Raw genomic sequence first — 15,412 nt, 5'->3', positions numbered from 1 at the left:
TCCTGGTAAATACAGCTGTCAATAAGACACTCTAAAACTACTCTTCTTTCACCTTTTTGGAATATAAAAATAACACATTGTACCTGAAAAATAGGAAAATGTAAAGGACAGAATGGTTACTAATTTTAGTAATTTACATATAAAATGCATATACACACATATGTAATCTATCAAATTTTACACTAAAATCTATTTGATTGTGGGCGCCTGGGTGGGTCAGTTGGTTAAGCATCTGACTCTTGGTTTCAGCTCAGGTCATGATTTCAGGGTCCTGAGATCGAGTTCCATGTTGGGCTCTGCACTCAACGCGGAGCCTGCTTGAGATTCTCTCTCTTCTTCCCCCTTCATGCTCTTCAGTGTGCTCTCTCTCTCTCTCTCAAATAAAAACTTAAAAAAAACCCCCAAACTCTCTTTGATTATATATTTTTGTGACATGCTTTTTAAGACTCAGGATTTTTTCAGGCCTTGTAATTACTGTTTTGCACATCAATTGGATCAGATCTCATGGAAGTTCTAGTTAATGGAGTAGAGGAGGTTTAGATTAAACTGGTGAATGGACTGACTTTTGTAGAATGTGCTGCAGGCTTATAAGGCTTTTTAATTTAGTTAGAACCTCTTATGACAAGTTTTTTTATAACCAAAATCGACCACAAATGTTTTCAAAACCACGTGGTTATTCCACTGACGAGAAAATCATTAAGAAAAAAAGTACTAAAAAAGAAAACCTATGCATTCCTGTGATACGCTTTAACCTATTGTTTAGATGGCCTTCCATAAGAATTAGCATTCCCATGATAGTTTGTCAATTTCGTTATACATTTGAGTGCTAATTTCTTAAGTTTCTTGGTTTCTGAAGTTTTTGAGCTTGGCTGCAGAGGGACTTCTGTATCACAGATGATTTTATGTAACAGAACTATTGGTTATACCCAAGGTATGTAATTTTAAAGTTTTTAATTCCATTATGCGAAGTATTTTCTTAATATATAAGTGTGTATATATAAATATACTATTAATTGTGACTGCTACACAGATACAATAATAAGATTTTCTTTTTGTAAAGTCAGAATTCTTGACTTTCTCTTTTGTGTTCATTTTATGCCTGTGCTTCAGGCCTATTTATTACTCATTTTGATCCCCCTTAATAAAACTGTAGCTTTCTGATTCTCAATTTCATCATAAAAGGAGGATAGTGATTCCTACCTTGCAGAGGCTGTTGTGAGGATTAGTACATGATAGAAGCTTAATAAGTGATAGCTAATTATATCTTTGGAGAGATAAAGTTAATATACTGTTATCTTACAATCCTCCAGCATCTAACGGCGCTATGATTACAGGTAGAGCTTTTGTATTTAGTAGATAGATCCCTGTTGCTTTTGTTTCTTTTAATTTTAACAGTTTGGAGTTAGGCTTTGTCTATTTGTTTACATAGGCATTGTTTTGTCTAGTATGATTAACATTACTGAAAGAGACTTAGCTTTGTCATTTTTGTCAAATTATGTTTTAGTATTTATATGTAACATAGTAATAGAGATATCACTTTTTAAAAAAAAATTGAGAGAGCACGAGCAGTGGGGGGGGCAGAGGGAGAGGCAGACTCCCTGCTGAGCAGGGAGCCCCACTTGGGGCGATCCCAGGACCCCGAGGTCATGACCTGAGCCGAAGGCAGACACCTAACTGACTGAGCCACCCAAGTGCCTCCAGAGATACTGCTTTTATACTCTTCTGCATTCAGTGGTCTATTGAGATGCCAGTTTTGGCAAGTACAAAACATTTCATAGATTTATAAATCCTTATAGTCTGACTTTTTCCTCTTGGCATACTATAGTATATATCTTGAACTAAAAAGAGCTAAATTTACTATTACTATTTAATTATTTCACTCTTACCAGAATGCCAGAGTCACTCTTCAATGCCTACAAATTTGGTGTTCTTTAGATGATACTTCTAACGTGAAAGTTATAGAGGAAGCTTTTTATAGATGGAACTTCCTCATGATCTGGATAATCAGGGATGTCATGACTAATAGGTTCGCTGTGTTGTTGGGTTTTCTATCTTTTAGAAAATCTTGAATAGTTATATAGATTTTCAGATTTGTATGAAGTACTTAAATACATGCCTTTGTATAGTTTTAGGAGTTCAAAATAAATTTAAACTGTTTCTCTTTTGTTTACTCGAAGTTGTAAGTGTTCCTGTGTAAAACTGTAAAATTGTTATTGGTACCACAATTCCCTTTAGAGAAGTTTTTTTTGTTCTTACATTATTTCTACCCATGATAAAGTATGTTGAAGTGTAATGCATTTTTTCCTTCAAAAATCTGATTTAGGGTGCCTGGGTGGCTCAGTTGGTTAAGTGTCTGCCTTTGGCTCAGGTCATGATCTCAGGGTCCTGGGATGGAGTCCTGCATCGGGCTCCCTGCCCAGCAGGGAGTCTGCTTCACCCTCTGCCCCTCCCTGCTGCTTGTGCTCAGGCACACTCACTCTCTCACAAAAATAAATAAAATCTTTAAAAAAAAAAAACAAACCTGATTTATTTCAAAGTGATTATTTTTAAAAAGCAAGAACTAAAGATATTGTTGAAATTTTTCATCAGAGGGGTACATGGGTGACTCATTCGGTTAAGTGTCTGCCTTTGGTTCAGGTCATGATCCCAGGACCCTGGGATCAAGCCCCATGTTGGGTTCCCTGCTCAGTGAGGAGCCTGCTTCTCCCTCTTCCTCTGCTCCTGCATGCTCTCTCTCTCTCAAATAAATAAAATATTTAAAAAATTGGGGAATTTTTCATCAGAACATTTGATTTGGGGCTGCCCTTGATTAATGATGAAACACTGTGGAAAACATTTTGTTGCATAAATTTGATATTATTGATTGGTCTTACAGTCTCATTTTCCTTCCTCATACCTCCACTTAAATGTGTGTGCATATGAGCATGTATGTGTGTGTCCATTGTCACCATCTTTCATATTCTAGGCATTAAGGAAAATTGGAACTTTTAAGGTTTTATTCTTTAGTATACTTAGGGATATTAATACATGAATTATTTTAAGTTTGGTACAATAAATTCATGATCTTGAATTTTTAAAGGAACAGTGGTTTATTTATTAGACTTGACACCATATGAATCATAGTTTTGTTGCAAATGTTTAGAGCACTGTTAATCAAGTTGTAGATTAGTAATGTAATTGTTGGAGGATGTTGTGTTTTATCCTGTCATTGTGTCTGTAGGTGGTCAGTAATTTCTGCATCGTTGACAGTGTACAACACAGCTCCTTTTGTGGAAACATTATGGTTCTTTGAATATGTGCTTCAGGAACTTTTCATTTTCTCTGCATTGTCTCTTGCATGTAAGAGAATTTAAACTAGATGTCTTTAGTCTAAGAGAAGAACTGACTGAGGTAGACAAATATTGAAGAAGTTGAGTGCTCTTACATAAGTTCTTAGCATGAAAAAATAAGTTTATGATTATTAAAGCAAAGTAATGTAGAATTTCCCTTTATTAACACTAACTTAATTCTGTTAGAACGGAAAAACCTCTAGAATTACATTAGGATTAAATCTTAAAGTAATTATTTTTGTGTATATGTTACTTTCATAAGATATACAAACATTTATTGATGTTTTCATTATAAGTATCTGAGGTAAGGATTCCATCTTTTTTATTTCTTCATAATGCTGGGCAATCAGGTGTCTTCTGAGAGCGCATTTTCTTTTTAATAAACTTTGTATTTAAATAAGAGTGCATTTCTGAAAAATTAAACCTATAAAAATAATACAGCTAGTTATATGGAGAATAAAAGTGATAAAATGTTAAATTCCTTACCCCCATTTCTCTGAAATATTTAAACATAGTTTCCACACAGTATGATTTTTAAAAAATGTAGTAAAAGCTTTTGAGGAAGCTTCTGTGCAATTATGACTAACTTTCTTGAATTAAAAAAGAATTTCATCTTTCTGATGTTTCCTTGTTTCAGTGTTTATTTCTAAACTTTTTTTTTTTAAAGATTTTATTTACTTGAGAGAGTGAGTGAGCAAGCAGCAGAGGAAGAGGGAGAGGCAGACCCCCGCTGAGCAGGGAGCCCAATGCCCGGCTCGATCCCAGGACTCTGGGGTCATGACCCGATCTGATGGCAGATACTTAACTGTCTGAGCCACCCGGGCTCCTTATTTCTAAACTTCTTACATCCTCTAGCAAAAGAAAAAAGTTGAATCTTACAACTTTAGAATTTGGCAGCCAGTACTTCTGCTATAGTAAGTTATCATGCAAATAAGTAGAAGAGTCCAATAATCCAAGAAGCAGGGGTGCCTGGGTGGCTCAGTCGTTAAGCGGCTGCCTTCGGCTCAGGTCATGATCCCAGGGTCCTGGGATCGAGCCCCGCATCGGGCTCCCTGCTCGGTGGGAAGCCTGCTTCTCCCTCTCCCACTCCCACTGCTTGTGTTCCCTCTCTCGTGTCTCTCTCTGTCAAATAAATAAAATCTTTAAAAAAAAAAATAATAATCCAAGAAGAATTACCAGAAGGCAAACAGTTCCTGGAAGTTAGAGATACTTCTGGTAACTGTTAGGAACAAACCCATAATACCTTTTTTTTTTTTTAAAGATTTTATTTATTTATTTGACAGAGAGAGCGAGAGCAGGAACACAAGCAGGGGGAGTGGGAGAGCGAGAAGCAGGCTTCCTGCTGAGCAGGGAGCCCGATGTGGGACTCGATCCCAGGACCCTGGGATCATGACCTGACCGAAGGCAGACACTTAATGACTGAGCCAACCAGGCACCCAATGCCTTTTTTTTTTTTAAACCAGGTGTTTTTTTTTTTTTTAAAGATTTTATTTATTTGAGAGAGAGAGAGAGACAGCGAGAGAGGGAACACAAGCAGGGGGAGTGGGAGAGGGAGAAGCAGGCTTTCTGCTGAGCAGGGAGCCCAATGCGGGCTCGATCCCAGGATCCTGGGATCATGACCTGAGCCGAAGGCAGACGCTTAACGACTGAGCCACCCAGGCGCCCCATAAACCAGGTTTTTGCTCATTCTAGGATTAAAGATAATTTAATAATCCATGCTTTGACTGGGTTGCTAGTGGTTTCAAGTAGGTGTTTCTGTAGTGATAGAAATTGAACAAGTGAATGGAGATACCTAAGCAGTTGGGGGCAGCCATTTAACTTGCGTATGTTTGGCAGCTACAGAATGAAAAATGTAGTATGTACATTTTAAAAGGTTTTGAATAATAACTAACAAATAATGGTTCTTACAAATATTAAGCCCTAGATAAATAGGAATAAGAGCATTCTCTGCAGTGAAATTTTTACTTAGTGTGCATAAATTCTCTGGTATCTCTTGCTTATTGTAGTGTTTGATGATGGTGATGAGAGAACACTGAGACGCACTTCACTTTGCCTAAAAGGAGAGAGACATTTTGCTGAGAGCGAGGTAGGGTGCCATGGATGGGCTTTTTGGGTTGAATAACTTCTAACGTCGAGGCAAAGTGTGATTTGTCTGTTGTTTCTTACCTAGACACTTGACCAGCTTCCCTTAACAAATCCAGAGCATTTTGGAACTCCAGTAATTGCAAAGAAGACAAACAGAGGAAGGAGGTCCTCTCTTCCTGTGTGAGTGTTTTTTTTCATATACAGTAACGTAATGTTGTAAATATTACAGTACAGTATTACAACCAGTAATGTAAATATTATAACATTAAACAAATGATTTTTCTAGGATGGCTAAAATTGTTTAGGTAACTTTTCCATAGTATCTTTTATCCTTATGTTAGATATTTTACCTTGAGCAGATTTTGTTCTTAATTATTCCCATTACTTTGTCCAAGAATTACCACAACGCCTTTTTCAAAAAGGCTATTTTTGTCTTGAGTTACTTTGTCAAATTCCTTAGTTGATGTAATGTATTCTCTATTTTAAGTGAGCATATATATTTTTTAGCCTTTTTATCTCAAAAACATTTCAAACTTAAAAATGATACGTAAACTTTCGGGGCTCCTGGGTGGCTCAGTCAGTTGAGCGTCTGACTCTTGGTTTCAGCTCAGGTCAGGATCTCAAGGTTGTGAGATTGAGCCCCCTTTTGGCCTCTGCGTTCAGCAGAGTGTCTCCTTGAGATTCTCTTCCTATTCCCCTCCCCTCCCTCCATTTACGTACACTCTCTCTCTCTTTCACTCTGTCTAAAAATAAATAAATCTTTTAAAAAAATTATATAATAAACTTTCATATACTCATCATCTAGATTTACTAACTGTTAAATTTTTTTGGCACATTTACTTCATCATTCACTCTATAGGTATCTATTATAATTATTTTTTATTTAATGATAATTTTAATTGGTCACACCATCTGAGAGGATATTGCAAGCATCAGACCTACCTTTAAACACTTTAAGAATAAGGAAATTCTCTTACATAGTCAAAGTATGATTATCAAATTCAGAAAATTTAACATTCATAGAATGCTGTTGTCTAATAACATATAATTTGTATTTCAAATTTTGCCACTTGGCCCAATAATAGCCTTTATAAGCATCCCCTGAATCCAGGATCCAATCCAAGACCATGCATTACATTTAATTTATATGGTTTTTATTTTTTTTTAAAGATTTTATTTATTTATTTATTTGAGAGAGAGAGAGCAAGAGGGAGTGAGCACGAGCAGGGGTGAGGGGCAGAGGGAGAGGGAGAAGCAGACTCCTCACTAGGCACAGAGCCTGATGTGGGGCTCGATTCCAGGACAGTGAGATTATGACCTGAGCCAAAGGCTTAACCAACTGAGCCACCCAGGTATCCCTAGTTTTTTTTTTTTTTTTTTTAAAGATTTTATTTGTTTATTTGAGAGAGAGAATGAGAATGAGAAAGAGAGAGCACATGAGAGGGGGGAGGGTCAGAAGGAGAAGCAGACTCCCTGCTGAGCAGGAAGCCCGATGCGGACTCGATCCCGAGACTGCAGGATCATGACCTGAGCCGAAGGCAGTCGCTTAACCAACTGAGCCACCCAGGCGCCCATCCCCTCACATGTTTCTTAATGAGATCTTTTCATAACCTGTTAGGAAATTAAGAGTTACATTATCTGGCATACATAAAAAGTAGAAGGACGGTCTTTTTTAAAAAAATGTAACTGGCACAGCAAGTACTTCATGGTGACATAATTAGGCTTTTCTCTCCCAGCTGGTGGTTGGCATAAGAGCTAAGTCCAAATCCTCATTCATCTAGTGACGTGGACTCAGAGTTACCATGGATAGCTCAGGACTACTTTGGGACTAGGGAAGTATCTATCTCTTCAATTTCAGTAAGAATGAGGAAACTACGACTCTGGAGTAATCCACATTAGAAATTGAATTGTACATGTTAAATTCACCACCACTCTGACTGTCTCAACAATGGCTTATGTGAAGATCCTGATAAAGTTATTCTGGCTTTTAGTAATGAAGACGAAAAGGAAGAAGAAAGTAGTGAGGAGGAAGATGAAGACAAGCGACGTCTCAATGATGAATTATTAGGAAAAGTTGTAAGTGTGGCATCTACATCTGAGAAGACTGATTGGTATCCTGCCTTGGTAAGTCAGATTTCTTTGCAGAATTAATCAGCCATTTAAAATATCTGTTTAAGGGGGTGTCTGGCTGTCTCAGTCGGTAGAGCATGCACCTCTTGATCTCAGGGTTGAGTTCAAGCCCCACGTTGGGTGTGGAGCCTAGTTAAAATTTAAATAAATAAACAAACAAGCAAATGTTTAACATGGATTTTTAAAAAGCATTTAAGATATTTTGAAAGTATTACATAAATTTAATTTGGACTTTATTGCAGAGTTGAGCAATCCTACTCAGGTCCCACATACTTCACTGTCTTCTCATTATTTTCTTTCTTTAATTTTCTATAACCAATCATTTATTGGGATTTTTCACCTCTTCCTTCAAAATGTGTCCAGTGGTCTCTTTTTATTCCTTTTGCCACTTTACCCTCGATTTATGGTAATTACCTCCAAGTTCCCTTAACTTGATCCCTGAGCTTTTTGCTAAATTGACTGTTTTTCTAGAAGCAATTTTTAATTTTTACAGAGAAATAGTTTTAAAATACTGATTTAATCATGATTGTCCCATTCTCCAAAAAACCCCACAAAACTTTCACTGACTGCCTAATGGATCACTTCTGCATTCTTTAGATGGGTATCTGGAGGCCATCCCAGCTCTTAGTTCGTTTCCCATTTTCAGTGTAAGCTCTGTACTCACATTCTTTCTTAACTGCTCCCTGTGTCAAACACTTCACTCTTCTAAACCTTTACCCTTGCCTTAAATCAATTAGTATTTACTGAGGATATGCAGTGAGTTCAGCTCTAAATTCCTTAGAAGAGAGAGAAGTATGAATCTTGTAACACCTTGCTCTCAAGAATCTTATTATATACATCTAAGAGATTACATAGCAATTAAAGATTATGTAGTCCTTTTTTTTTTGAAGTATGAAGCCTAACGCAGGGCTTGAACTCACGATCCTAAGATCAAGACCTGAGCTGGGCTTAAGAGTTGGACACTTAACAGACTGAGCACCCAGGCACCCCTCTATCATCATCATTTTTTTTTTTTTAAGATTTTATTTATTTATTTGCCAGAGAGAGAGAGAGCACAAGCAGGGGGAGTGGCAGGCTCCATGCTGAGCAAGGAGCCTGATGCGGGACTCGATCCCAGGACCCTGGGATCATGACCTGAGCTGAAGGCAGATGCTTAACTGACTGAGCCACCCAGGCGTCCCCCTCTATCATGATTTTTAAAACTTGGTGCAGACACTGGAGTAAAACGGAGTATTAGGGAAAGGAAGGGTACACCTAGGCTTTGGAAATGGCAAGTCTGATGGGTTGGTTGGGAAATCTAATCTTTGCTTACTCAGGGAAGGAATGAGAAGAAAGGATGAGCAAGAGAATTATTTCATGTGAGGAATCAATAATACTTAGTAATAGCTGTCTCCATTTTCTCCTTTTCCTACTCCTCTCTTCTGAAATGTCTTAAGGTTCAGCTCAAGTCCTACCTTTTCTACAGAGTCTCCCCTAACCACTCTAACATAACTATGCCCCTTCTCTGAATTTTATTTTTTGAATTTTGAATTTGGTATCACATATATCTCCCAACAACAGTGTTGGCACAAAACATGTCCCAAATTAGATCCTTTAAAGAACCGAGGCCATTTTTTTAAGGTTTTTATGTGCATATAAATACATTATTCAGTTACTATTTATAATAGATTTACTTTATATAAGAAAAGTCTGAAAATCCTTTGAGCCTTTCAGTTGTACAGGCAGACAAGTAAATAGGTTTGGATTCAGAATATTTAAGTCATAATTTGCCAAGAGATTTTTTTTTTTTAATTCCTTCATTTACTCAGCAGACTTATTGTTTGCCAGGTGATGTAGAAAATAAAAGATAAGACACCAATCGCACGTTTGATAATTTTATAATTTAATGCAGACAATAATTCAAGTAACTATATATATAGTAGTATATGTTCAACATTAGGACTTCTTCCCTGAGAGATTACATTTGTATAAAGGAGATCCAGAAAGCCTTCATGAAGCTGTTGCTTTTGAACCGAGCCTTGATGGATTTAAAGTTAATTAAACAAAGCTTCTCTAGAGGACTTTCTTAGAGGAAACAAGATAAGTAAAAGCAGAGAAGCAAGGTGTTTGTTCATGGAACTATTTGCTCTGGGAATCCATTTTGGCTAAATTTTAGACACGAATGAGAGAATCACAGGAAATATGACTGGGAAGATAATTTGGATCTAGGGCAGAAGGGCGGCCATAATTCTGCATAGAATTTTGTGGAAGAGTAACATTATTTGAGCTGCATATTTTGGAATGTTAATGAGACAGTAGTATGTTGAATAGATAGTTGGAAAGACTAGAAATGGCACGAATCAATTTGGAGGCCAATTTAGTGGTTCACAGGTGAGGTAATTAAGCCCTGGGCTGTGTCTACTCATTCTTTAAAACTTAACTTAAGCCTTTGCTGCCATACCTCTTCCTTCCCTGGGTTGAGTTAAGTCTTCCTCCTAGATGTTTTCATATCTCCGTACTTACCCTCCATGGTGTTCTTTTTGTGTTTACCTCTCCATTATGCTGTTAGCTCCTTGAGGACAGACACAACTTTATTATTAGTTTAATAATGACCAGCACCCAACAGACAAACATTTACTGCCATCTGATGTTAAGACAGCTGATATGACTGCCAAGAATTTTTAATTATCTGGATATATACTGTTTAATACGATAGCCATGAGTCCTAAGTGACTGTTTACATTTAAATGTGAGAGATGAACCATGAGAGACTATGGACTCTGAGAAACAAACTCAGGGTTTTAGAGGGGAGGGGGGTGGGGGGATGGGTTAGCCAGGTGATGGGTATTAAGGAGGGCACGTACTGCATGGAGCACTGGGTATTATACGAAAACAATGAATCGTGGATCACTACATCAAAAACTAATGATGTATTGTATGGTGACTAATATAATAAAATAAAATTAAAAAAATAAATGTAACTTAATTAAAATTAAATAGAAATTAAATAATCAGTCTCTCAGTTGCACTAGCCACATTTCAAGTGCTAAGCAGCTACAGAACATTTCCATCATCGCATAAAGTTCTGTGGATGGTGCTAGGTTGTAGCAGAGGGGCTGGTGTTAGGGATGATAATGAGCAGATAAATTTCAGCAGTTTATTAGTAGACTTTAATTTTTTTAAAATATTAAGTGCTATAAAGAATATATAAAGATTAGCTATTTACTAATGTTAAGACATTTGTTATTTTTAAAAGTTAAATAAAAAGTTCTTACTCAGATTTTCTTTGATTTGTTTTCATTACTAAAAATTGTAATGCTCTGGTAAGAAAGGGAACTTAGGTGTTTTAGAACCTACGTGTTTATTTTGAACAAACAGCAGATTTCAAAATAGATCTTGATTGAAGTGTATTTTTAAAACATTATAATATGTTGGGGTACCTGGGTGACTCAGTTAGACTCTTGATTTTGGCTCAGGTCATGATCTTAGGGTCCTGAGATTGAGCCCCAAGTTGGGCTTTGCACTCAGCATGGAGTCTGCCTGAGATTCTCTCTCTCTCTCTCTCTCCCCCTCTCCCTGTAACCCTCCCCCCCACTCACACACACACATTCTCTCTCTCTCTCTTTCCTTCTCTCTCTAAATAAATAAAATCTTAAAAAAAATTATAATATGTCCAATTTTCATCATGGATCATATGTTCTACTTTTTGGACAATAAATATGTAGCTTAGAATAAATCCTAATTTTTTTAAAGTGGTGGTCACATTGTAATTTATATTGTATTAGCTATTCATTGTATAATCTAATGCTGAATAAATTTAATATCTAGAAAACCAATGTGCTAAATAAAAATCACAAGACAGCCTTCTTTTTTAAGTAATTCATTACTGACAATGAAACTATTTCTTACAAAATATAATCCACTTGAGAAGTGAGGGGGATCCAGAATTATTCTTTTCAAAAAATTACACGTGTTTTGAGCAAGGGAGATTAGGAACCAATCTGTTCTTATTTTATATTTCAGGTAGTATCTCCCAGCTGTAATGATGACATCACGGTGAAAAAAGACCAGTGTTTAGTTCGATCATTTCTCGATTCTAAATTGTGAGTCACTTAATAGTGTTACATTGGGAGAAAGAAAATGAAATCACAGTGATAAACTCTTCCACAGTCCAAGCTTTATTTTTAAAAGTCTGATCATTTCATGAACTGAGAAGTCATTACATAATATGCTTTACTTTTTGTAAGTTACTTTTTCTGAAAAATTTTATATAAAAACTGAACAACAGTATGTGAGAATAATATTTTAAAAGTTTTATAAAGCATGGTATTGGTTTTCTCTTCAGTTGTAAAAATTTGGTATTTTTATTATGTATACTGTTTCATACTATGAACTATGAAATTTACTTTTCACAGAATTAGAATATTACTAAAATAATCATTTTGACTTTTTTTCTGATTAAGTCACATTTTTAGAAACTTTAATCTCAGCTTTGCTTTGTTTCCCAAAAAGGATATAAAAAAGAAAAAATTATATGTGTTTATGTGTGTGGAGAGAGAGAGATGTAATTCTCTGGAAATTTTAATATGTCTTACAGTGATAAAAATATTTTAATATTACCTTATATTAAATTTTTTTTACTAAGGTGAGTAGTAAATTTAAGAAATAATAAAGATCAAGAAAAATAGACATTGTGTTTTCTATAAGGAAAATATCATGCTGATCTAAACTACCCTATACTGTGTATAGGAAGATTGCATAAACTATTAACAAATGTGAGGCTTTCAGATTAGTGTATTTTGAGTATGTGAATCTTAAGAATTAAGATACTAGCTTTGCCTATATTACCTCTTGCCCTTTATTAAGGATTAGAACATACATGGTCTTTTTAAAACACAGGCAAAATAATTTTGATTTTGAGATTTACATTTTTCTATGTGTTTATATTATTTAAGTGATAATTTTTATCTAATAATCGTTTCCCTTCCCTTTATTCTTCTCTGTAATTAGTTATTCTATAGCAAGAAAGGATATCAAGGAAGTAGATATTCTCAATCTACCTGAATCAGAGCTCTCTGCTAAACCAGGTAAAATAGGAATGAATCAGTCCATTATTTCATGATGTGGCTCTAAATGGTAAATAGTGACTAAACCAAGACTGAATATTCTCTGGTGCCATTTTAATTGTTTAGAGTTAATATTTACTTTTATTTGATGGCTATTTTTTTAAGGGCTAGATATTTTATTTGTAATTTTTAAGTAAGCTTAACTTTTCCATGTTTTACCATTAATACTTTTAACAGTATTTTCTAGAGTAATAATGAACATTAATATAACATTATGACTTAGATATATTGAAGTCTACTATATTTATAAGGGACAGCTGAATTTGAGTCCAGATCTTCTGACTCTGACTGTTATTCTATTATTCTATGTTGCTAATTCCGTAACAACTGTTTATTCTTAGGGCTACAGAAAGCAAGCATCTTCTTAAAAACTAGAATTGTTCCTGATAATTGGAAAATGGATATAAGTGAAATCCTTGAATCATCCAGTAGTGATGATGAAGATGGTCCAGCTGAAGAAAATGATGAAGAGAAGGAAAAGGAGGCCAAAAAGGAAGAAGAAGAGGTGGTAGGTGAAATTTTATGTTTGTAACATAGAGACATTTTAATATTTTAAAGTAAAAATTACTGCCTTTGTATATTTTCCCTCATTTAGATGTGCTATATTATTTGTTTCTGCCTTTTTCTAGCTCGAATTGATTTTGTGATTTTTTTTGGATTCTAACTTAGTGGGTAAATCAGAACTAATTTTTTTAGCATACAAAAAACTTTTCAGGTTAAATAATCAAGTACAAACTTTGCAAACAACCATGGAGAAAAGAAATGTAACTTTTAGGTGTATTACATATGTTAATTCATTTAAATTGTTACCACGTGGAATAACTAGTATTATCCTACTTTAAAGGTGGGGAAGGTGAAGGTCACAAAGGTTAAGTAACTTTCCCAAAGTTGCACAGCTCACATGTGGAGAATGGGGATTTGAACCCAGATCTGATATGTCTGAATTTAGAAACTTTACCTCTTTCAGTTATTTTACAGTATCTCAAGAATGGTGGGGATTAAAAAACCTATCCGAACTGAAAGAATATTTCATTTGGCAGTTTTATAAATCAGAGAAAAGAGATTGTTTTTATAAGTGCTAATGGTTTTTTTGGTAATATTATGTCGTTTAGGATATATATCTATAAATGTAGGAAATTATTCATGGGCTACCACATAATAGCTTATATGAATATTGTTGTCTATTTATTCAGCAATGTTTTGTCAAGTGGGATAAACTGGTAGTATATTTTTGGTTGTTATGAGGTAAAGAGACCTAGGGGCAGACAAAGAGAATGAGTTTACCAAAAAGAAGACCTATTTGAGCATGAAAAATATTTGCTTGGAAAACGTGGAATGCTTGTTTCTGTTTTACATGTACAAATATGAATTTATGAAATAAAATGAGTATACTTGTATGTGATGAAGGGTATGTGATATTTCTTTCCTTTTACTTCCCCTGCAGTATTTGGTTTTTTGCACTCTGAAATCAGAATGGCGGTTCATACTTACAGGCTGCCTACAGAGTTGCCATAGTAACGTGCTGTTGGTTTTAAGTGAGCATGCTCGGAAAGACAGGAAGGTTTAGCAGAGGCTTGGCAGGTTGCCAATGGAGGTTTGCCAGATGCTTTGAAATGGGCTGTCTTTCTTTTCCTTTCATGTAATGTCTGATTTTTATGTGGAAGAGAATGTAAGTAGTGCTGTATAACCCTGCGGATGCTATGCCCTAAGAGGGAAAGCAAATATTTGCAAGTCAGACTGAAAAATGTTCAGACACTGTACTGATTAAGTAGAAGGGGAATCTAACCATTTTGCATTTGAAAGAAAATGCAGCATATAGGTAAGATTTTTTTTCTAAAATATATTTAGTTACCATTTTGATTGCCAAAAATGGGGTTAAATGAGAATTTTAGGTGTTGATGATGTGGCTAATAATGGTAGGGCTCATAACCAAGCGTAATTGTTTCTTGTAAAAGAGACAGTAGGAGTCTATTTTTAGACTATCAGAGATGAAGGCTATTTTTCTGAAACAAGATAGATTTTGAAATGAAAATGATAATGAGACAGTTGGGCAGAATTCAGGATTTAAAGTCTATTAAGTGTGATTTTTATATTTTATCTGTATTTATTTAGAGATTATATGTTTTCAGGGTAAATAGGCCACATTTTCAGGGTGTGAACTGTTGCAGTCTGATTTTGCCTTTTTTTTTTTTTTTAAAGAATTAGCATTAGTTAGGGTCTGATATTGCCAAAATTGAAAAAAGATTAGTTCATTTTTGCTAATACTTTTAATTGCTGTCCCTTTTAGAATGCATTTTCTTTACTCCCCACCCCCCCAAAAGCAAACCCTGAAATTTTAAACAAAGAGAGGAAAAAGAGCTTTGTAGTAAGGTTGGAAAAGATGCCTATAAAATAGTAAATAGTAAATAGTGTTCTTATTACAGCTATTAATTTCATAAAAATCACAGCGTTTTATTCAAGCTGTTAGTAAATGTTAGTAAAAAGGAATGAAGAGTAGAGGCAAGCTCTGTTACCTATTGTTTGCAGGTAGTAGGTAAAGAAATTTTAAAATGTAAGGACATTTGTAAGGGATAGTATCTTCTTAAAATGTGTTACTTAAATTACGAACCTGTTAAAATTAAGTGAAAAAGAATGCTTTTCATTTACTGAAAAATAAAAGCAAAATTACAACATTTAGGCACTGAGTTGTCTGTTAATTTAAATTATTTTCCAGATGGTCAGTTTCATAGCATATACTTTATTGAATTACTTGACAGGAACTAA

The 15,412-nt window shown here is 35.1% G+C and overlaps 1 protein-coding gene across 1 annotated transcript in view; it reads left to right on the top strand.

The window, feature by feature from the left end:
* ARID4A (AT-rich interaction domain 4A) overlaps positions 1-15,412 on the top strand; it is a 64,391-nt gene that overhangs the window by 9,647 nt on the left and 39,332 nt on the right. Inside the window, exons 6-11 of the mRNA XM_044917840.1 lie at positions 5,336-5,415; positions 5,500-5,594; positions 7,406-7,542; positions 11,551-11,626; positions 12,534-12,610; positions 12,991-13,157. Coding sequence (XP_044773775.1) covers positions 5,336-5,415; positions 5,500-5,594; positions 7,406-7,542; positions 11,551-11,626; positions 12,534-12,610; positions 12,991-13,157 — 632 coding nt within the window. The remainder of the gene's footprint in view (positions 1-5,335; positions 5,416-5,499; positions 5,595-7,405; positions 7,543-11,550; positions 11,627-12,533; positions 12,611-12,990; positions 13,158-15,412) is intronic.

This window comes from Neomonachus schauinslandi, chromosome 9, assembly GCF_002201575.2.
Source record: "Neomonachus schauinslandi chromosome 9, ASM220157v2, whole genome shotgun sequence".
Lineage (NCBI taxonomy): Eukaryota > Metazoa > Chordata > Mammalia > Carnivora > Phocidae > Neomonachus > Neomonachus schauinslandi.
The sequence above is the reverse complement of the archived record's forward strand: the minus strand, read 5'-3'. Positions and strand labels throughout refer to the sequence as shown.